General features: G+C 39.9%; 2 protein-coding genes across 6 annotated transcripts in view; one reads left to right on the top strand and one right to left on the bottom strand.

Annotated features, from left to right (window-relative positions):
* Positions 1 to 767: 767 nt before the first annotated feature.
* On the top strand, positions 768 to 13,398 carry mthfd1b (methylenetetrahydrofolate dehydrogenase (NADP+ dependent) 1b). 2 transcript variants are annotated; one of them, XM_078796031.1, is made up of 28 exons: positions 768 to 922; positions 2,556 to 2,640; positions 3,540 to 3,599; positions 3,685 to 3,738; positions 3,863 to 3,999; positions 4,311 to 4,411; positions 4,516 to 4,652; positions 5,588 to 5,699; positions 5,776 to 5,903; positions 6,002 to 6,099; positions 6,181 to 6,354; positions 6,556 to 6,692; positions 6,776 to 6,822; positions 6,893 to 7,000; positions 7,076 to 7,150; positions 7,230 to 7,332; positions 7,429 to 7,505; positions 7,759 to 7,899; positions 8,004 to 8,072; positions 8,233 to 8,344; positions 8,444 to 8,583; positions 8,673 to 8,714; positions 9,354 to 9,454; positions 9,903 to 10,080; positions 10,168 to 10,275; positions 10,415 to 10,567; positions 10,654 to 10,762; positions 12,741 to 13,398. In XM_078796031.1, the coding sequence occupies exons 1-27, from the start codon at positions 885 to 887 to the stop codon at positions 10,741 to 10,743; spliced, it is 2,805 nt and encodes a 934-aa protein (XP_078652157.1). In that variant the 5' UTR covers positions 768 to 884; the 3' UTR covers positions 10,744 to 10,762; positions 12,741 to 13,398. The 2 variants fall into 2 exon arrangements, with proteins under 2 accessions (XP_078652157.1, XP_057946756.2); XM_058090773.2 differs by lacking the exon at positions 12,741 to 13,398 and adding an exon at positions 10,841 to 12,458.
* A 1,186-nt stretch (positions 13,399 to 14,584) lies between these two features.
* Positions 14,585 to 21,272, bottom strand: part of dlgap2a (discs, large (Drosophila) homolog-associated protein 2a) — a 141,141-nt gene continuing 134,453 nt past the window's right edge. For all 4 annotated transcript variants that reach the window (XM_058090765.2, XM_058090767.2, XM_078796028.1 and 1 more), the window contains 4 exons: positions 20,792 to 21,231; positions 20,610 to 20,701; positions 19,801 to 19,953; positions 14,585 to 18,620 (listed from right to left, as the gene is read on the bottom strand). In XM_058090765.2, coding sequence (XP_057946748.2) covers positions 18,414 to 18,620; positions 19,801 to 19,953; positions 20,610 to 20,701; positions 20,792 to 21,231 — 892 coding nt within the window. In that variant the 3' untranslated portion in view covers positions 14,585 to 18,413. The remainder of the gene's footprint in view (positions 18,621 to 19,800; positions 19,954 to 20,609; positions 20,702 to 20,791; positions 21,232 to 21,272) is intronic.

The following is a 21,272-nucleotide window of genomic DNA, read 5'->3' as shown; positions in this document are numbered from 1 at the left end:
TAGCAGCCAGCATTTCTTGTGTGCCAATAATAGTCACTAATAAAATAACTCCCCAATATAATACATATACAAAGTTGTTATTGACCATTTATGTTCATACGTTTAAGAAATAATACTACCACAGCACGTGATGTCGCAGAATCACTGTCGTAAAAAAAATGCTGAAGGAGGAAGTGACGTAGTCCTCGCGCATGTGCGTCGCGGACTGCGTTTTCGGGACGGATTGCGTAGTGACCGCCATCTGCTGATAATAGCGGACTAGTGAAAGCTCCGCCCATTTAGTGGGCGTTGCACACAACAACAGTTCATTGGTCAAGATTATCTGTCGTTCCAAAGGAAACACACAATTGGTTGTCAAGTTTTGACAGTAACTCCATAACCCCGCCTCTCCACCGATCATGGTGTCCATTGGTTAAAGTATGTAAGCAAGGACATTAGGCTGACTTAGAGCACTGATACCCCCAAACGTATGCAACACAATGTAGTACGCTATGGCGCAGAAAGTGTTGATGGTGAGTAAGAGTGTTTGGCGGTACTAAACGGACAGGACTGCAGTGTGCAATGTATTCACTCTAGCTCTGAGCTTGGTATATTAAAGTTATACGCTGATATGCATGCTCACCATCATGGCGGCCAAACTCTCGTGGGGCATACTACGAAGGTGATTTGAAATCAGATTGTCCATTTAACTCTAGTGTCTCTGGTAAGTACATCCAAATTCCTCAAACAAGATACGCCCAAAGTTTGGCTTTACACCACAGCAAAGTGCGCTTAATGTCACTTCCGTCGCTTGTCGCCAAAGTAAAGTTTGCGGACGCACTCTCACAGCAGTGAGTCTGGACGAGAAAATACTTTACATTTGAACGGACTGTCAACCCACTAAGATGCCTGCTCAAGTCATAAGTGGCAAGGAAGTATCGGCGTAAGTCAGCTTTTTAATTTAGTGCTTTCGTTTAGCATTGTCAATGTTAATTCTGAATTGACCAGCACAGAAAAGCATGGTCCTGGATGCTGGCTAAAATGGCAGCTAAATTAATGATATTAATAACCCATTCAAACTCCTTCTGCACCATCATAATACATTGTAGTTGTTTTACAATATTTTCACATTTACACACAAGTATTGTGCATTCTTCAACAACTTTAACACTGCCATGTTACAGTAGGTGATGACCACGTGCAGCAATATTTACAGCCAGGAGCTCACAAGCTGGTGAGAGTTATCCTCCAAAGACACATAATACTTGTTTTTATTCCAGAACATGTCAAATCTCTTATGCAAAGAAAATTACTGTGCTATTAGAAACTGTCCATGCTTCCTTTCCGTATTGTGTAAGAACTTAGAATATGACCTTTGTCCTCTTGAATAATAGATGGTTTGTTTGAGGAACCCATGCCAAAGTTTATGTTGTAGTGTTTGATATTCTAATCGATTATTTAGGTTGATGATAGTCTCATGTGCTGGTCACAAGACAGGATGGGCTGTCGCCTAGCAGTCCCTCAGTGCACTCATTATCAGATAATTTAATACAGCATAAATGAACTATACAGGGAGGCTTTATTTTCATCTGCTGTGAAGCATGACAAAATATGGAATGCTACTACTCATTGTACTGGATTGGACTTTTATGCAAGTTTAGCTGATCAATTATCTTTTACAGCGTAATTTGTTACACTGGTGAACTTAAGCACACCGACTGTGCTACATCTTTATGTACTTCCTGGTAAATATTATAAAACAAACACATCCGACCATTCATGCATGCCTGTTAAATTTTAGTTTCATACCTTTTCCACATTGAAACATTCAGTTCAACTTAAATGTCCTCGCTTACTTTGCCGTGAGTAAGTCGTGTCATGCATGCATAATCAAGAATAGATAAATGACCTGCATGTGAGCAACACACACTCACATTCACTCCAGCACACTTAAATTAGAGAGAGTCAAAAGTCATGTTCTGTCCTTCATGCTCATCAGATGTGGATAAGATAAGTTCCTCAAGACAATTTCACAAGATCCACAGTGAATTCCAGTATCATTTGTGAGGAGAACCCAAAGGAATGCAATAAGATTTGTTCACACTGAGAAAATAATCTCTCTCACTATGGCTTTTAGCTGCTGTAAGGTAAAGTCCAACTAACTTTGCCTCGCCGTTGTTTCATCTTTGACTGGCTGAGCTGATAATCAATGTGATAATGTGCATTGTGTCCCCTTCTCAACAGTGTAAAATGATTAAAGATAACGGGCAACAGTAGGAAAAAGTAATTGCCCCCTAAATCTAAGATTAAGATATGCCTTATCTATCTAATAACTGGTTGGGCCACCCTGAGCAGCAACAACTGTCCTAAGTCCAGAACATAAGTTAGTTCAGTAAAACAAACCCCGGACCACTACACTACCACCACCATATTTTACTTTTGTTATGATGTTCTTCGTCTGAAATGTGACGATGCTTTTACCACAGACACACACCTTCCAAGAAGTTTAACTTTTATCTCCTCAGACCTTCTTCTCGGTTTTCTGGCTAAATTGAGAAATATTTTTTTCCCCCCAGGCAGGTGAGGGAGAGCTTAAAGAAGGATGTTGAGCAAATGAAGCTTCAAGACCCCAACTTCCAACCAGGTCTAGTGATTTTACAGGTTAGTAGCCAGTAGCCAAAGCATATTTTTTTATTTTATATATTTTCATGGGAGAACACTGAAGAAACAACACCGATACAATGTGAAGTAGTCAGTGTACAGCTTGAAATAATAGTGTACACTTATAGTCTGTTTGCTCATTTTTGGAATACAGTTGTTTTTCCTCTTTTGTCTTCTATAACAAAACATGATTGACATAGCATTGGGGACCTGTGCTAGCGAAACAAAAGGTGATCACATGTAATTAACTTACCATCAATATCTAAAGTTGTTGATATTGAGTGCCAGGCCTTTTCTTATGTTGTCCTTGTAAAACTGGTGTTTTGGATCATATGAAAGGTTAAGTTTCTCCCCTTCAAAGATTAATCATCATCGTCTTCAGTGCAATGAGCAGTAGTTACATAACATGGGGTCTTTCAAGCTTTTATTTTGGTGAAAAGCAGAAGTTTATTTTGACATTGGAAGCTGTTTTGGGGTGTTTTTTCTACTAGCATGCTGCTGGATTTATGTGTAAACGCATCAAAAATAGACTTGTGGTCTATCTTTTGCGTCACGTCAAAACAAAATGTGCATCAGACGTGTGTGTGTGTGTGTTGGCTGGTGTGAATTGCTAGATTGATTAAGTTTAACACCATAGCTCCATAGAGCATAGATTTTGGCTTTGGCTGTGGTTTTGATCAGCTACTGAACAGCCTATTTCAGTTTAACTGTTGCTTGGAATAAATTGTTTACTTAAAAAAAATTTGCCTTGCTCTCATTTCCTCTTTTTGCTTACTTGGTGCAAACAGCGCAAAATGTAAATTCCTTGGGTGAGAGGGACTGAAGTTGTGTTGTTTAATAATAACCCTGTTATTAAATAAATATAAATAAATTTAAAGCAACACTGTTTGTGTCTACAGGTCGGAGATCGTGATGATTCCAACCTCTATATTGGCATGAAGTTGAAGGCTGCAGCTGAGGTAAGAACATTTCATCAGAACGTCACTACTGTTGTAATGTGTTTCCAGTCACATCAAACATGACAAGTCTCTTATCTTTGAGCAGATTGGAATAAATGCCACACACTTGAGACTTCCCAACACTGCAACTGAGGAAGAGGTGAGGATAATTATTTTTTTTTTTTTAAATTACACACACGCTTTGTACTTCTGTAACTTGGTTGATTCCTGAATGTAATGTAGCACCATATGGATGACTTCAATGTTTTTGTTTTCTGTCTCAGATTCTTCACAGCATCTCAGAGGTGAATGAGAACTCGGCGGTTCACGGCCTCATCGTCCAGTTGCCCTTAGACTCAGTCCACAAGCTTGACACAGAAAAGGTGACTAACGCCGTGGCTCCCGAGAAGGATGTAGACGGGTAAGCACAGGCGAGCTTGAAATCAAACTTTGATTCGCTTGTACTTACAATGACAACAAAGGACTATTCTATTAAACACTTGAATGCATCATTAATTATCTCTACCAAGGAGCTTACATTGTCATCAATCTTTTGTAGTTGGCAGAATTATGCAAAATTACTACAATTTTCATGAACATTTGTGGAGAGCCACATGGTATAATTCTCATGGAAAGCTTTGAGACTCCATATTAGGATCTGTTTATCCTTGTTAGAGGTCAGTACTCTTTCACATTTCCTGATATTTGATTGTGTGTATTGTTTGTTTGAAGGCTGACAAGCATAAACGCAGGAAAGCTGTCTCGTGGAGACATGAGCGACTGCTTCATCCCCTGCACCCCAAATGGCTGCATGGAATTGATCAGACAGACTGGTAAACAGAGCAATTGAAGCATCTTTGCTGTAATGTTGACTATATACTAACTCTAACAAGAAACAAATAAAGAACTCTTATTGCTATCTATTGTTTCCATGCAGGTGTTCCCGTGGCAGGGAAGCGAGCGGTTGTGATTGGTCGCAGCAAGATTGTGGGCGCACCAATGCATGACCTTCTGCTGTGGAACCACGCCACTGTCACCACGTGCCACTCCAAAACAGTGGACCTGGCTGAAGAGGTAACAACTGTTACATGTCGGCTATCATTATTTTGTTCAAGGAAAACTGCACTTTTTGTGGAATTTTGCCCATCATCCACAATCCATTTTTCTTTTCTGTGCAGAAAAATAGAGACAGATCATTACTACATGTAATGGGACACTCGCATTCCGCCATTAAAGCCTTCTAAAAAAGCGCCAACAACTCCTTATTTACATACAGTATAATGTGATGTGCATATTACTCAAACTACAGCAACATTATTATTATTAGTACAGTTGTTACACCGATCCAACTATGTTACTGGGGAATTGACGTTTTGTCAAAACACAACGACTATGTACGAGTGTTTTTGTTTTGAGTTTGGAAAAGTCAATGCTAGGTGTAGGTGTTTGTTTCTATGTTGCTATGTGAAATCCATGTGCCCAGGAAGGAAGTTCCTGTAATGCTAAAAAGGACCAAAATATGGCAAAATACCCCATAAGTGTTACATGTTACATGAATGTAGCATGTTATTACATGGTCACAGCATGTATATAAAACCTTGTTGGAGATTTTTGGAGGTGTTTTAATAGCTGTCTTTGTAGGCGGCATATGTTTGTCCCATTGCATGCAGTAATGAGCTGTTTTTTTTTTTTTTTAAATAAAGAAAGATGTGTTCATGTCTCGCATAGGGATTGTATATGATGGGCAAAAGTGAAGTTTTCATTTAAATGAGTGTTTCTGTGGAAATGTTAATATTTCCACAGGAAAAAATATAATGTTAATATGTGTAGGAGTGCTTTGTACTTAGGACTCAATCTAAAAGTAGTGTTATGTTCCTTTTTACTTAATCTTGGCTGCCACCAAGTGGCAAAAGTATGTAACAGAAACAGTTATTAGGATCATGCATTAATTTGGTATATGGCATTGTTATCCGTACTGAAGATTAAGATTTTTTTATGCGTCCATCCAGGTTGGCAAAGCGGATATTCTTGTTGTTGGCATTGGGAAAGCAGAGATGGTAAAAGGAGAGTGGATCAAAAAAGGAGCAGTGGTCATAGACTGTGGCATCAATCTTATTCCAGGTTCTCTCCCTTATTAGTTGTTTTCATTTTTCATTTTGGTTTCATGAATGTCAGAGCTTCTATTTATGTTCTACAGATGAGAGCAAACCCAGCGGCAAGCGGGTTGTGGGAGATGTTCACTACAATTCGGCAAAGGAGCACGCAAGCTTCATCACACCGGTGCCTGGTGGGGTGGGGCCCATGACAGTTGCCATGCTGATGGGGGTAAGGTTACTTCTTAATGTGATTTTGGCAAATTATTCAGGTCTGTTGTTACTGACACTAACCTGCGTGTATGAATGTGTGTGCATGCGTGCATGTAGAACACAGTGCTAAGTGCAAAGCGTTTCTTAGAGAGCCATCAACCCGGGCGGTGGTGTATTTCTTACACCAAACTCAACCTCCAAAAGCCTGTGCCAAGGTTTGTCATCGCCTGTTCAATGCTCCACAAGCAGGATGATACTTAAATGTGTTTACATGTTTTTGCTCATCTTTTGAACAGCGACATTGTGATTTCTCGCTCCTGTGTGCCTAAGAACATTGACCTCCTGGCAAAGGAAGTGGGCCTGCTCTCAGACGAGGTGGAACTTTATGGCAAAACCAAGGCCAAGGTCCGACTGAGTATCATTAAGCGGCTGCAGGCACAGCCGGACGGCAAATATGTGGTGGTCACTGGGTATGCTGCACTCACTTGACATACTGTATTTGACCCTAGGACCTGTTAACAATTGTTTAACGTGTAAAAGTTTACTTTTTTGTTTTGTTGGTTTATTGCAAACTACTGCAAGTTTATAGACTTTGCACAGAAATATAAATTTGACTAATTTTGAGTGCAACCAATGCTATAAGTGGCTCTGACATGACTTTCTTTGTGCAGTATTACGCCGACTCCACTGGGGGAAGGAAAGAGCACCACCACAATCGGCCTGGTCCAAGCTCTGGGGGCCCACATGAAGCTCAATGTTTTCGCTAACGTCCGTCAGCCTTCCCAGGGACCAACGTTTGGCATTAAAGGTGAGCATTGAGCAATGATTCGAAGCTGCTGAAATGTCAACCTTAAGTGCCACAGTACCAAGAGGTTTGCTTTAACACCACAGGTGGTGCTGCAGGGGGTGGATATTCTCAAGTCATACCAATGGAAGAGGTATCTATCTAAGATATATAGTATATATTTATTTAAAAAATATATCCCTAATACATTAATATCTTTTCAGTTCAACCTCCACCTCACAGGAGACATCCACGCCATTACGGCGGCCAACAATTTGGTGGCAGCTGCCATTGACGCCCGCATGTTCCATGAGTCAACACAAACTGACAAGGTGACTTTTTTTTTTTATAATCAAAACATATTTCACATTAGTAGTAATATTTGTTATTTGTTATGAACATACAAGGCTCTATACAATCGCTTGGTACCCCTCAGTGGAGGACAGAGGAAGTTCTCACCTGTTCAGATCAACAGACTAAAAGTAAGTTATCTTTTCACTCTCATGTCCTTTTACCATCAGTGCAGTGCTGTCACATTCATGTTTTTGTGCTTTTATTTAGAAACTGGGAATCGACAAAACCGATCCCACCACCCTTACTGAGGAGGAGATCACTCGCTTTGCCCGTTTGGATATTGACCCCAGCTCAGTGACGTGGCAAAGAGGTGAGAGTGTACCAGAAAGTATTATAAATACTCCTTCATGTGTTGTTGTTGTTGTTTTTTTTTATTATTAGTCATGTCTCTTTTGTGTATATCTAGTTCTGGATACTAATGATCGATTCCTCCGGAAGATCACAATCGGGCAGTCGCCTACTGAAAAGGGCTATACAAGAGAGGTAAATGGACAGTAATCCTCTTTTCAGCCAATTTCATCACCAAGTGGTAACTGTGGAATGTATATTTTTATATATATATATATATATATATATATATAAAGTATATTATTTGTTTGATGAAACTGAAATGTAATTTTACCTTTGCAAAAGTCTGAGGATTACAAGTATGGTTTTGAATGTTCATTCAACCAATCAACACTGTGCCGTTTGTTATGTTGTTCATTAAGCAGTGTGAGTCTTTTTGCTTTTTCAGGCCCAATTCGACATCACAGTCGCCAGTGAAATCATGGCAGTGCTCGCCCTCACCAGCAGCTTGGAGGACATGCGTCAGCGGCTGGCCAAAATGGTGGTGGCTACCAGCCGTGGCGGACAGCCTATCACCACAGAAGATCTGGTCAGTAGCCTTCACTTATTAAATTGGTCTTGATATCACAATAAGACAAATAATCCATGGGAGAGGCACCATGCAGTTAAGGTGTTGTGTTGTGTGTCCTATAGGGTGTGTGTGGTGCGCTGACTGTGCTAATGAAAGACGCCATCAAACCAAATCTGATGCAGACTTTGGAGGTGGGTGAAACATAGACTCATTCTAATCTAAAAATAATGAATTTCCAACACGACAGTCGATTAGTTCATGGAGATTAAGGGAAAAAACAGAAGAGTGTGCATGCAGTCGGATTTATGTTTAATTTTGAGTTCACATTATCTAACTTGTACAAAATCACAGGGAAACCCCGTGTTTGTCCACGCTGGCCCTTTTGCCAACATTGCGCACGGAAACTCCTCCATCCTGGCTGATAAAATTGCTTTGAAGCTGGTTGGTCAACAGGGCTTTGTCGGTACGTAGCAGAAAACAGTTTATGCTGTTCTTTGTGGAATAAGTCCTAAAACCGCATAACTTTATGTGCCTTAAATCTTTTGTACATTGTGCCAAATAGTGACGGAGGCTGGCTTTGGTGCTGACATTGGGATGGAGAAGTTCTTCAATATTAAGTGCCGATACTCTGGCCTGAGACCTCATGTGGTGGTCTTGGTGGCCACTGTCCGTGCCCTCAAGATGCATGGCGGAGGACCAACGGTGTGTCTTAATATTTCAGCTTTTTTCTTTGGTAATAGTATTTACTTTGCTCGGAAAGTCTTATTTAATAGATGGTACTTGTGTTTTAGGTGACTGCTGGCATGCCGCTACCAAAGGAATACATTGAGGAGGTAATGTATACTAGCTGACTGGCAGCCTTCCATCTTTTCCACTTCTTCTCAATTATGTATTTGTCATTCAGAGTCCTCAGTGACCCTTTCAGAGAATGATTGGGGTGCTTTTTGGTCCGCCTTAAATTGTTTCTAAAAATAATTTTTGTTTGGTGAGCTGTCATTGCTAATGTTAAAAATCTGAGGATCTTGATGGAGGGAATAATTCTCCCAGACTATTTATCCAGTGAATGAAAGAGAGGACGTGACTGTCTGTATGGTTTTATGATTTAAGGACAAACACACATGGTCAAAATTGTTGGTACGCTTACGCCAAAGAATGAAAAACCCACAAGAATCACTGAAATACTGTAATTCCTTGTTTATCCATCTCCATGCCATGTAGCTTTTCAATACAGCAAAGCGGGAGAAATAAAAACACTTTCCTGGCTTATTAGGATTGGATACCTTATTTATAAATTAATTGTGTTTGTATTTAGAGCATTACCACCTTCTAAATATGGCTTTTAACATTATTAGAGCCTTATGTTTGGAGTTTGTTTAATAACAGGCCATATTCAACACATTCAGACATTGTTTTTTAATTGTAGTTCAGGAGAACTTAACGTAACCCGGGGTTTTTTTTTTCTTTCTGTGTAGAACCTTGAGCTGCTAGGGAAAGGTTGCAGCAACATGAGAAAGCAGATTGAGAATGCAAAACACTTTGGAGTCCCCGTGGTGGTGGCTGTCAATGCTTTCAAGTAAGTCTTGTGTTCATTTTTATCAAGGAAACATATTTCCACATCAACAGTCCACCCTGGTGTGCGCTCCCACTGCGGGGTGATTAAGTGTTAACATCAACGCACCAACACGTCATTGACAACACACATTTTGGCTTCTTTGTTGTTAACATGTGGATTACAAGAACAACACAAGCTGTTTGTTTTTTCGGAAAATATGTAATTTATAATTAATTTCTTTTCATTATCATGACTACTTGCTTACTTGTTTGGCCTTCAGCTATTTCTGGATGATACCTCAATGGAAATGTGCCAGAAATAGGCCTGGTTTGCAATTGAAAAAAAATGTAATTCTACTGTGAGCAAAAAATTCAGAATTGACTCTCTTGGAAAAAAAAATCTCTTGAATCAATTTGATACTTATTAATGTATGAAATATATCCCTTAAACCGCTGCTCTTGCTGCACAGGACAGACACTGATGCTGAGCTGGACCTGGTCTGCAACATGGCCAAAGGTGCCGGAGCCTTTGACGCTGTGCGTTGCAGCCACTGGGCTGAAGGTGGCGCCGGTGCTCTTGCTCTTGGACAGGCTGTCCAGAAGGCCTCTGAGGTGCCCAGCAAGTTCAAGTTCCTCTATGACTTGGAGGTAATGGTGCAAGGCAGCCCACAAACTAAAACACGACATGTCTTCATCCAAATAATTTCTATACATTTTTTTCCTTTTTATTATTAGCTCCCTATCACGGAAAAGATCAGAATAATCGCTCAGAAGATATACGGGGCAAATGATATTGAACTTCTCCCAGAGGCCCAACGCAAAGTGGAGCTCTACACCAAACAGGTCTATATGTTTGCACGTTAGATATAGTTTGATGTTTTCATAATGATAAAACCAGTTATGGGGCTCAGATACAGAAATAATCCAATCTTACATAGAAACAACAACCAACTGGATCAGAAATCGTCTCTTCTTCCTTCAGGGTTTTGCCAACCTTCCAATCTGCATGGCGAAGACCCACCTGTCGCTGTCCCACGAGGCAGACAAGAAAGGTGTGCCCACTGACTTCATCGTGCCAATCAGGGATATCCGAGCCAGCGTCGGTGCAGGATTTCTCTTCCCGCTGGTCGGCACTGTAAGTTTTATTATATATAATATTAGCACAGCCTCGTTAACTTCCATGTTGTTTCCGGTGAAAAATCAACTGTCTCTTCCTCCTAGATGCCCACAATCCCTGGTCTGCCCACCAGGCCTTGCTTCTATGACATTGACTTGGATCCTGAGACTGAACAGGTCAATGGACTCTTCTGAGCTTCTGCACTACATGTTGGTAAGATAATATGAAATGTATGATTTATCAGCAATATTTTCTCTTTTTTTTATATTTCCTTCCTCGGTTTATACCTAGGTGGTCTAATGTTGCCCCCAACTGAGTCTTAATGAAAACAACTGGACGCACCTTTAGCTATATGACTGTAAATAACAATTCATGTTGCCTTGCTACTCATTTCTTTAAAAGCCTTATCGACACTGAAACATCACGTACCTTCAGATGAGCCATTCATGATTGACCTTTTAAATGTTGGAAGATTTCACTCTTTATCATTTGTACGGCCAACACTGTCAATGTTGTCATACCTTAAATTCAAATGTCAAAAGCATCCCATACCATTTCAAAGAAAAAAAACCATCTACTGTATGTTAAGACTTTTAATTACCCTTATTGCAAATTAAGTATTTCTAACATTGTATAACAATGCCTAACCTGATAAATCAGACAATTCTGCACTAATAAAACATTTTAATACAATGCTCTTTATTCTGAACATGAATCTAATTTATGTCTGAAATGGCTTATTTACGTCATTTATTCTATATTGGCTAATACGAGTTTAAAGATGACTACAGGGGTGTTAGTTCATGTCTAGAGGGCTCTAATAATATTAAAACATGTACTTAGAAGGTCCTAAACAGGTTTTATATGTTCTAACTATGTAAATATTTGATTTATTAATAAGGAGTCATACTTTGCAGAAATTAAGTGTTGGTTGGAGCAGAAAAAACTGAACATGGAATTATTTAAAGAAATAGAACAGCTGTGTCAGGACAACCAAGATACTGTAATATCGTATTTGTCCAACAGGGGGCGATATCACATTCGTTTTGAGCAGGGTTCTCACATAACTCAATGAAAGGATATTTTGCAGTGAATCATCTCCTGGCTGTTGAGAATATTATATGGAGAAAATGTCAAAGTATACGTTGTCTGCCTGTAAGGATGGCTTATAAATAAATACTAGATTATAGAAAAAACATGACAGTTATTACCATTGGATTGGGAATATCAATAAGATATTCAAACAATGGGTGTATGTAAACAGTGTATTTAAATTACAGATATAGGAAGCACACAGACAAGCTGTTTCAAACTTTTTGTCCAAAAATTTAATTGTGGGACTTATTTACACTTGATGATGACTGCAATGATCAAACTACTCAAAGAGGCAAAATCTTTCAACACATGAGGTTCCTTAAATAAAATCAATGAATAAATATATCAAATAAATAAATAACAAATGTAGGCTACATCGGTAAAAAAAGGTGACTTCATGAATGAATAAAGGAATAAATTAAATGAATAAATAAATCTACATTCTGAATCAGTATTTTGCATGCCATCATATCTGTTTATAAAATCAGAAAGCAAAAGTGATGACAGAACATGAGCAACAGCAGAAAATAGTTGATTCAGGTGAGAATAATATAGAATTATATACTGTACTATATATCTGTATATTTATATATTTCTTTACAAATAATGAATATTTGGCATTATATTCATCCTTACTATAGATATGCTATACAAGAGATGAAAATAGTTTTCGCTAAACAACTACTTTTCTCATTTTGCCTTGTGGTCATAGAATTGTTTCACATTCCAAGTCCAAAGGGAATCTTAATGTTACGTTATGGATAGGAAAAATGCCCCCCCACCCCACACACACACACACACACACACAAACACATCTGTGGGTCTGCGGTTAAGAACAGTTGATGCAGAAGTGAGGCCACAGATGAAAACATTAAAAATGGGATGCAAGATGATTTGCTCATGGGAAACCTCTTCTAAGACGTGTGGTTGAGTAATAATTTTACAGATTTCATGTCTTATAAGTGAAGAAAGATGGCACTTGGAGTGGATTGCTGCCCTCGTGCTTTTTTTTTTTTTTTTTAGCTATCATTTCTGCCCTTGGGGGTTTTCACAAGGTTACGGTGGCTGACTTGCTATTAATTCATCATCACTCCAGTGACTTCCTGCCAGTGGAGACTGCCTTCAGTTCTCACTGCATCATGTGAACATCCTCCAGTGAACAACCACAAGGGATGTCAAAGCACACAACTTTGACAATATTTATTAAGTGATATACTTATAACCTCCCAGAACTGTCAGTGCTTTTCAAATGACAGTAAATGATCTTTAGTTGCCTTTTTATATTGACCAACACTTGCGAAACACTGTTCCACAAGTTAATCAACACACCGTATGTCCTCGAATAGTGGGGCCGGGGCTTGGTGCTGTCTGATGATCATATTTGTGTCCGTTTTTCGGACAGTAATTATATTGGTATCCGAGTGAGGCCTCATCAGTATGTCCGCAGTCTTATTGTTTTTTCTGGACTATAAGTCACACTTTTTTTCATAGGTTGGCTGTTCCTGCAACTTATACTCCAGAGCAACTTATAAATTAAAACTGTTTATGTTACATAAACACTGGACAGCTTTTCTGTTCATGTTTATTTTTCGTGTATCTGAATAACCATTGTGTTAGCATATCTTACATCTATTCAGCCTGTTCTCTATTCTTTTATTAATGTTAGAACTTGTCTTCTAAGATGACGTATATAATGTCTGTTTTGGTTAAGTAGTTTGTAAAATAAATTACCCACAAAAAATGCGACTTATTTATGTTTTTTTTTCTGCCTAATTGTGCATTGTGCATAATATACTTTATAATATACTCTATATAATATACTCCGCAGCGACTTAGAGTCCAGAAAATACGGTATTTCTAAGTGCCACTTTTGAATTGTAAACACTGTTTGTGAAGCGGTAACGTTTGCTCATGGTGTGTAATGCGGCTCGACCTAAATGAGGGGTGTCCAAATTTTTTCCACCAAGGAGTGCATACTGAAAAATCAATAGATTCAAGGGGCCACTTTTTATATTGTATTTTTAGATATTTTATTAAATTTATTTAAAATTCATTTCAGGACAAAGCTTTGTGTTATTTATTAGTATCAATATTTTAGCTTTTAGTCTTGATATTCTGCCTTTTTCCTCAATTTGTTCTTTTTTTTATGTTAAATTTGATTTCTACATTGTGCCGTGAGCCAATAAAAAAAACAAAAAAAAAACAATCCACAGTGTGTAAATGGCGCCTGTGCCACACTTTGGGTACCACTGATGTAAATAGTGTCGCTGACTACTAATAAGAAAACGTTTTCAGTCTGCACCGAACAGGAAAAGTCCAACCTGTGCAGAACATGACATAAAACGCAATACGGTATACGATGCGGGATAATCTTCCTACAATTCTTCAAATCTGATTTCATGCAGCATATTTGTATTTTTGCTACAATTTGTATTGCATATTACTTGTGAAATGCACCCAGTAGAAGCACAATGTGTTTAATTACACAACATCAGTTTGAGAGAAGAACTGCATATCAGTTGAAATTGGTATCAATGATGGACAATATTAGTAAAAAAAAACCTGTAGTTGTAATTAATTTGGAGCTGCCTCACATGTGCTCAATGATACAACGGAGACAGAAATAGTTGGTGTAGATTCAGGTTTTTTTTACTTGCTGCATGGCTATAAGACCATGTGTCTGCCGTCATATTAATCCTGGTAAGTCATTTGTGTGCTTTGGAGACTCCACGGAATGGAAGGAAACCCAGCACCGTTTAAAATATGCAGATATCATGGAGAGACGGGTCAAGTCTATACAATGTCCAGATAGAACTGTTTCAGCAGGACAATCAATTAGGACTTTTAAATTGAAGGAGGCCTAAGAAAACAAGCTGTCCTGTTGTCATGACATCAAGGTATGTACGTAAGTCATGCTGCTCACTGCGTTCTTCCGACCAACATAATGGCTGTACTGATTCGATACTGCTTGATGGAAACATTTTACGGACATGAGGGACAATAATATAGAAATGAAAGTTGGGTATCTCCTTATGGTAAAGGCAAAAAAGCTTTCTCTCTTTGAACGTAGCCAGATTGTTGCGCTGCATAAACAAGACATCTCTCAGTGCACCATTGCTGCTGAAGTTAGACACCATAAGGCGATTAAACTTCTTTTAAAGACCCTGAGGGTTACGGAACAAAAAAGTCAAGTGGTACACCTAAAAAAAAAAAGAAATGTCACCGGCCCTGAGTTGGAGGATCCAGTTGGCTGTCCATCAAAAAAGGGACAATTCTCGGCTGGTTGTTACTGGTGCCGAGTGCAGTCCAATAACCATCAAATGGCATCTATTTTTATTATTAACGAGATTATACACGAGATTGGGTCTAAGACAACGAAGCTACATAAGATTTTAACATTACTGTTAAGAAAAGTGCCATGAACAAAATATATTGCAATCTAATTTAATTTCTACACATTACACTCTTCTGCACTCTGTGTGTATGCTAGCCACCCCGCCTCTACCCACTGAGACAAGGATTGTACCGTTGTATTATACCATTGTTCTATGGAACAAACAAACAAGGTAATACTTTGAGGCCAGCAAAAACATTTTAATTTACTGTGTGATTAATTAATTAATTTATTATCGTCCCAGGCGTCGTGCTCACGAGGCAATGCGCCAAAAACTCAAAGCGCAAAGTGTCAAGGGATGACGGTACTATAATTGCAATTGGTTGCTGGTGTCATTGTTTATTTTTCTAAGGGGAAAAATGGAAGTTTATTTGAGGTGAGGTGTTGATGAAGTTAACATTTCACTCTGCAAGGATACCCGCCAAATAGAGTATAACGTTAAATACCATGATTTATCAACACTTACTTTTGAAGGCCCCCCTGTGAGGCTGTTTCCTTACCGAAATCTTACATAAGCCATTTTTACCCCGTCAAAAGGCAGACTGAAAATACCCATTACAGCGTACAGCCATCCTCACATAACAGCCCTGCAGCCAAAACTACAGCACAGCACACGACGGCAGTCGTATGGGGCCCAACACCGAGCCCACGTCTCCTCTAAGCCAATATATGTCAGGCAGGGTCTGTCTCCTGCCTGCCTGTGTGCAAACAGCAGGGGATTGTCTCTGCTTCTGCCAAATGGCCAGCATCGCACATCCTCACGCTCTTGCTGTCAAACTGTTAAAGTCTCTGAAGGGACGTGTTTTCGTAAAGTGTGTACCAAACGTGTGAGTGAACAAACAACTTTTTTTTTTTTTTTTTATATGGTGAGATATTAGCTTGTTTTGAACTCAACCACTCGACTGTATTCCTTAAGTACACAGCAGTACTACACTTGTACATCTAATATGATCCATGAGATAGTGGCTTTTGAATGTATGTGCTGGTTATATCTCATAAAACCCAAAATAAAAGCAGTGCTTCATATCTTTGTTTTGAAGAAGCGCTGACGCAGAACAAATGTCCAATGTGTGTGTGTGTGTGTGTGTGTGTGTGTGTGTAACAGCTGGATACGCGATATGCCACTGGCGGGTGGCAGCGGTGAAATAAAGTCAAGACAGTCTTTTTCACCTTCTCTTCGTCAGCACAGCACTACTAAAACTCACAATAAAACTCTTGCTATTCTTCCACATTATCAGGCATCAACCCACTTTGTAGGCCATCACTCCAAAAACATGAGTGAATAAAATAAAATCTTACGACCAGTTAAAAAATAGCTAGAATTTACGTTTTAATGACTTCAAAAATTGGTTTGGGTATGCTTGATGCGACGGCGGTCGAGCGGTTAGCGCGCAGACCTCACAGCTAGGAGACCAGGGTTCAATTCCACCCTTCACACACGGCCATCTCTGTGTGGAGTTTGCATGTTCTCCCCGTGCATGCGTGGGTTTTCTCCGGGTACTCCGGTTTCCTCCCACATTCCAAAAACATGCTAGGTTAATTGGCGACTCCAAATTGTCCATAGGTATGAATGTGAGTGTGAATGGTGTGAATGCCCGAAGACAACTGGGATAGGCTCCAGCACCCCCTCAACCATCTTGAGGAAAAAGCGGTAGAAAACGAATGAATTACAAGTTCCAAATTTATTTATTTTTTTTTAGCTCACTCCCTTTTTGCTTTTGGATATTGTGGCTCTAATTAAAATCTCATTAAGGTCCAAATGTACAAAATGCATAACCCTGCATTTTTTTTATCTGGTCTTAAGATTTTAATCAAGAGTGTATCTCACATAAGCTTTAAAAGATGCGCTACATTAAGTAGCACTGCACAATCTAATACGGCTCAATATGAACACGTGTGTACAATAATCTGCTTTTATGAAGATAATAGAGGCTGTCAGAGTGGCGTTAAAGTGTCTTTCTAATATTAGAATATATGCAGTGCATTTCTACATCATTTCCTGCAAAACAATGCAAAAAAAAATGCTGAATTTCTCTTAGTGTTTGTATTGGACCTCATTATCTTGTGCACGTGTACCTAATGTTGTGGCTGGTGAGCCAATATGCCACAGAGTGGATCGTACAGCTTGAAAAAAAGTCATGTTTAAGATTTAAGTGTATTAATTTGTTCTCTATTTATGCTACAAGGTGAAAACCCCATTCAATTTGGTCATTTTGGCTCAATTTAGTGAATCCTTTCCATGCGGCTTAGTAGTTAAAGTTAAAGAGAGCACCTCAAAGCAAACGTAACACCGATGGCATGTGAAATATTATACATACGTATATTTCATTGTGTTAGGACAAGCGATCTTTCGCTGTTCTCTTTTAGGAGGGGGGGTCTGTGTTAGTTAGTTTTCAGGGATCAAATATGAAAGTGAGCAAGAGTGCTGCTTGAACGGGCCCCGAGGTAAGCACCGTAGATGGGAGTCGAACAAAGCAGAGTGGTTTTGTGCCTGTGATCACTGTAACAATGCAGGTGTGTCAAAAGCAATTAGAGGGCAGGCGAGCTGTGGAAAATAAACATTGTTCCTGTTTATATTTAGAAAATACAGCAGCATTGCTGTTCACTAGAGTGTGTATAAGTAAACGCAATAAATGCATTAGTGTGTGTGTGTGTGTGTGTGTGTGTGTATGTTTTGATTTCCCACCTGCATGGATGTCATGTAAAATGTTGGCACGAGACTCGTGTTGTGTTTCAAGTAAACTGCAATAATTGATAGTTGGCTACAAGACCATGGGATGCACGCGAAATGTGAAATTATGTGAAATTATGAAATGAAGTAATGAATATGAAGAAAGAGCAGGAGCATATTAACACATGGGTTGGATTAGTGCCACATGCACAGAGATGAGGTATTGTCAGGATTGGCACTTTATCAATTTCACATTAAGTTTGGGAAACAAATCATTAATTAAAAAAAAAAGATTGAGTTGGAGATTTACTTTTAAGTTATTTAAAATGCCTACATTGCTATTTATCTTTTTTTTTTTTTTTAAGTCATAGGTCTGGTTGCTGGTAGGTTTCTCAAAGCTGCACTTTTAAAATGGCACTTTGCAAATGTTGGAAAAAAAAAAAATCCCACACAAGATGCTGGATGAGGTTGTTTCGTTTGGGTACCATGGTAACCAGAGAACCAGTGAGAAAACCAGCCAACCCGTGTTGGATATACATCTCCGCTAACGTCGGGGACAAGAGGCACATCCTACAGGTTGATGACGTCGGCCAGGGCCACTGAGGATGGCTTCTAAGATTGGATGGGGAAAGGAAAAGAGAAAAGAAGTCTAGAAAAAAGGCTAGGTGAGCAGGGAGACAAGTTTTTCCCCTGACCCTAACTTCTCAAAGTCGAGTTTGAGCCTCGGGAATATAGATCTCGATGCTGTCCGCTCTCTCTGAGGCTGAGTTCTGCCGAAAGGAAGCCGCTCGCTTGGCTGCCATGAGCCTTCTACGAGCTTCCTGCCGGTGCCTGTCAGGCAGGTCCAAGGATTTCTCCCTTGTCACCAGACTCTTCTGTCGACTTGTCTTCTTTGGTACAGGAGTTGGAGGCTTTGGAAGATAGAAAAAAAAAACCAGAAGACTAATTAGGTGATGCTTTTAGAAGATGTTCAGCGTTTTGTGTGGATCAAACAAGCCTCGCAAATCCAGAGTTGAAAAACAAATTAACATTGTCCTTCCCTTTTCTTCCAACCCTTCACTAATTGGTTTCACAAGATATCTTATCTCAGATGGAGCTGAGCTATTTCTGAAAGACAAAAACAATTCAGTGACTTTTTACTTTTATTATATAGTCCATATTCATCTCTTAAAATGTAAGATTCTGTCTATCCGTTCCGTCCGAGCTTGAGCCGAGCACAGCTGTCAAAAAGCAGATGATATGTGGTACTGAGGCTGCCGTATCTGGATAAAAATCTGATTCGCTATACACTGGATCCCCACACATTCAAGATTCACTGATATTTTTGTAATTTTCTCTGAAAATAGACGGAAAACACATTTCATTCACTCTAGGTCAGGGGTCAGGCAACCAGAATAACTTTAACCAACATGCTATCACAACCTCAGTACTTGGTGTCCGTTACACACACACATACACAGGGCCCAACTTAGCAATTGCATAGGCACTGAGTTTTCCAGGGTCCCCAAAACATCTCATAAAAACATATTTCTTCTATTTAAACTATGCATTACTGTCTTAATTTAGATGCTTATACGTCAAAATGTGTAAACTATCACCGCTTCCTTTCCCTTCTCATGTAATGGACTATTCCATGTTTCTGCGTATGTGAAAGTTGATTCTGGAAAACAAATTGAATCGGAATCTAATCTAATAATTTCAGTGTTTGCTGTTATTGCAAATGTTGATCCGAAATCAGACAAGAACATCAGCATCAAGATAGCAGGATGGTTTGGAAGGGGAGGTGGCGTAAACTCAGTGTCAATAGTATTTTTATTGGGGGTCTAAATTACTTGCGGTTTTCTGCCATTTGCTGCTGGCCCCAAATCGGAATGGCCGTGAAAGATGGGGACAACCAACGGCTTATATGGAGACACACATCTGCATTTCAATATTAGTGATTCAAGTCTCCAAACATGACATTATAAGCTACCTGTTCCGAGCCAGGAAAGGACCAAACCAATGAGGTAAGTTACCCAATGTCTCAAGAAAACTGCATGCAGTTGTATTTGGACTGAAGTCCACATCAGGGGCCAGTCCTGACCCACTTACCTTCTTCTCCGGACTGTCTACTGGCCTCCAGTTGTTGCTCTTGATCTGCTGCAGCTGGTCAAACTTAATGGTTACGTCTTCGATGGAGAGCTGCAGCAGGTCCCAGAACCCAGCCAGGTCCTGTGAGGTAGGCCGCGGCATGGCACTCGGGTCCTAGAGGATTAGGGTGCAGATAGATGTCCTCAGGAAACACTGATCAGAACCAATCCAATTAACAGATTCAGTTCCGTCACTTTCGGGAAAATCATTGTATTAGTAAGCATTCGGCACTGATGGTGAAACAAAACGGTTTGTGCCGTCAGAAATGTATGGACATGACAGGTAAGTTATGGCGATACAAAGCTTGGTCTGTGCTTGATGCATCTGTGATGTCGGCACGGTCAAATGACATCATTTAGCAACCACGGCCCTCCGTGCGGGACCAATATTCAGCACTACGCGGCGCGAATGTGCATCAAGCACAACCCAAGCTGATGTCACCTGTCCAATGGTTTGTATGGGCTTCCATTGTCTTTTAGAGCATCATTCCAGCACACTCCTGTATTTTGTTTACAATTTCAAAGTATTAAAATATATAAAATATAAATAATAGCGAGTCTCATTTTTAGGAACCAAAATTAGGTTTTACATTTTTTTTTGCAACTTTTGCAATCACTACATGCTGTAGTAAACCGAGTACTAGTAGTATTCATCCAAGGATTGCTTCTGGATTGGACACTATTCAATAGTAGTAATGCTTGTAGTAGTAATGTTCATAGGATGATGATTAAAACGCAAGCACACACACACACACACACACACACACTTACCAGATTTTGCTGACACAACCAATAGAATTGCTGGAATTTCTGTGACATGAGGAGCTGAGCGCTTCCCACTGCACTTCTGATTTTACCGAGGACTGAAAAAGAGTAATTATACACATATTATATATATATATATGCTGTATATATATATATATATGTATAATATGGAAATGTTTGTCACTCACTTTCTTCTGACAAGTCATTTTCTTCAGCCTCTGCCTCCATCTCCTTACACCATCCCTCCATCCTCTTGGTCTCGGTGTGCAGCAGTTGCATGAACCAGCTCCCGTCTCTCCTCAGAGAAGGGGAGCTACGCCCCGACTCACCAGATGGGACAGCATTCTCCTGCGGGGAGGGGGGCTCCAGCTGCCACGTGGGCTCACTGGTGGTCTCCCGGGGACTTGGGGGTTCAGCTGTGGTGCGGTAGTCCTCACGGTAGCTGAAGAGCCCCTGGGTGCGGACGGTTCGCACGGCTCCGTACTGGGTGGGCGTGCTGGGCTCCGAGTGGCGCTGGAAGCCCCCGCCAAACTGCAGGCCTTTGTCCTCCATAGTGGGGAAGCCTTCCAACTCCATGTCCGCCTGCACGGCTGTAGTCACGCTGTTGGAGCGCTTGAAGCGGCCTTGCCTGAAGGTGGTAAAAGTTCATAGTGGAACATATCAATCTTT

Source organism: Doryrhamphus excisus, linkage group LG14, assembly GCF_037039965.1.
Source record: "Doryrhamphus excisus strain RoL-2023G ecotype Guam linkage group LG14, RoL_Dexc_Guam_v1.1, whole genome shotgun sequence".
Classification (NCBI taxonomy): Eukaryota; Metazoa; Chordata; class Actinopteri; order Syngnathiformes; family Syngnathidae; genus Doryrhamphus; species Doryrhamphus excisus.
This window is presented reverse-complemented; position numbering and strand designations above follow the sequence as displayed.

Bases quoted from the DNA above. Each gene is read 5' to 3' on its own strand.
- mthfd1b (XM_078796031.1), top strand. From the start codon at position 885: ATGCCTGCTCAAGTCATAAGTGGCAAGGAAGTATCGGC. The intron at 4,000-4,310 runs GTAAGCACAGGC...GTTTGTTTGAAG, and splicing joins CCCGAGAAGGATGTAGACGG to GCTGACAAGCATAAACGCAG. The intron at 6,100-6,180 runs GTTTGTCATCGC...TCTTTTGAACAG, and splicing joins CTCCAAAAGCCTGTGCCAAG to CGACATTGTGATTTCTCGCT.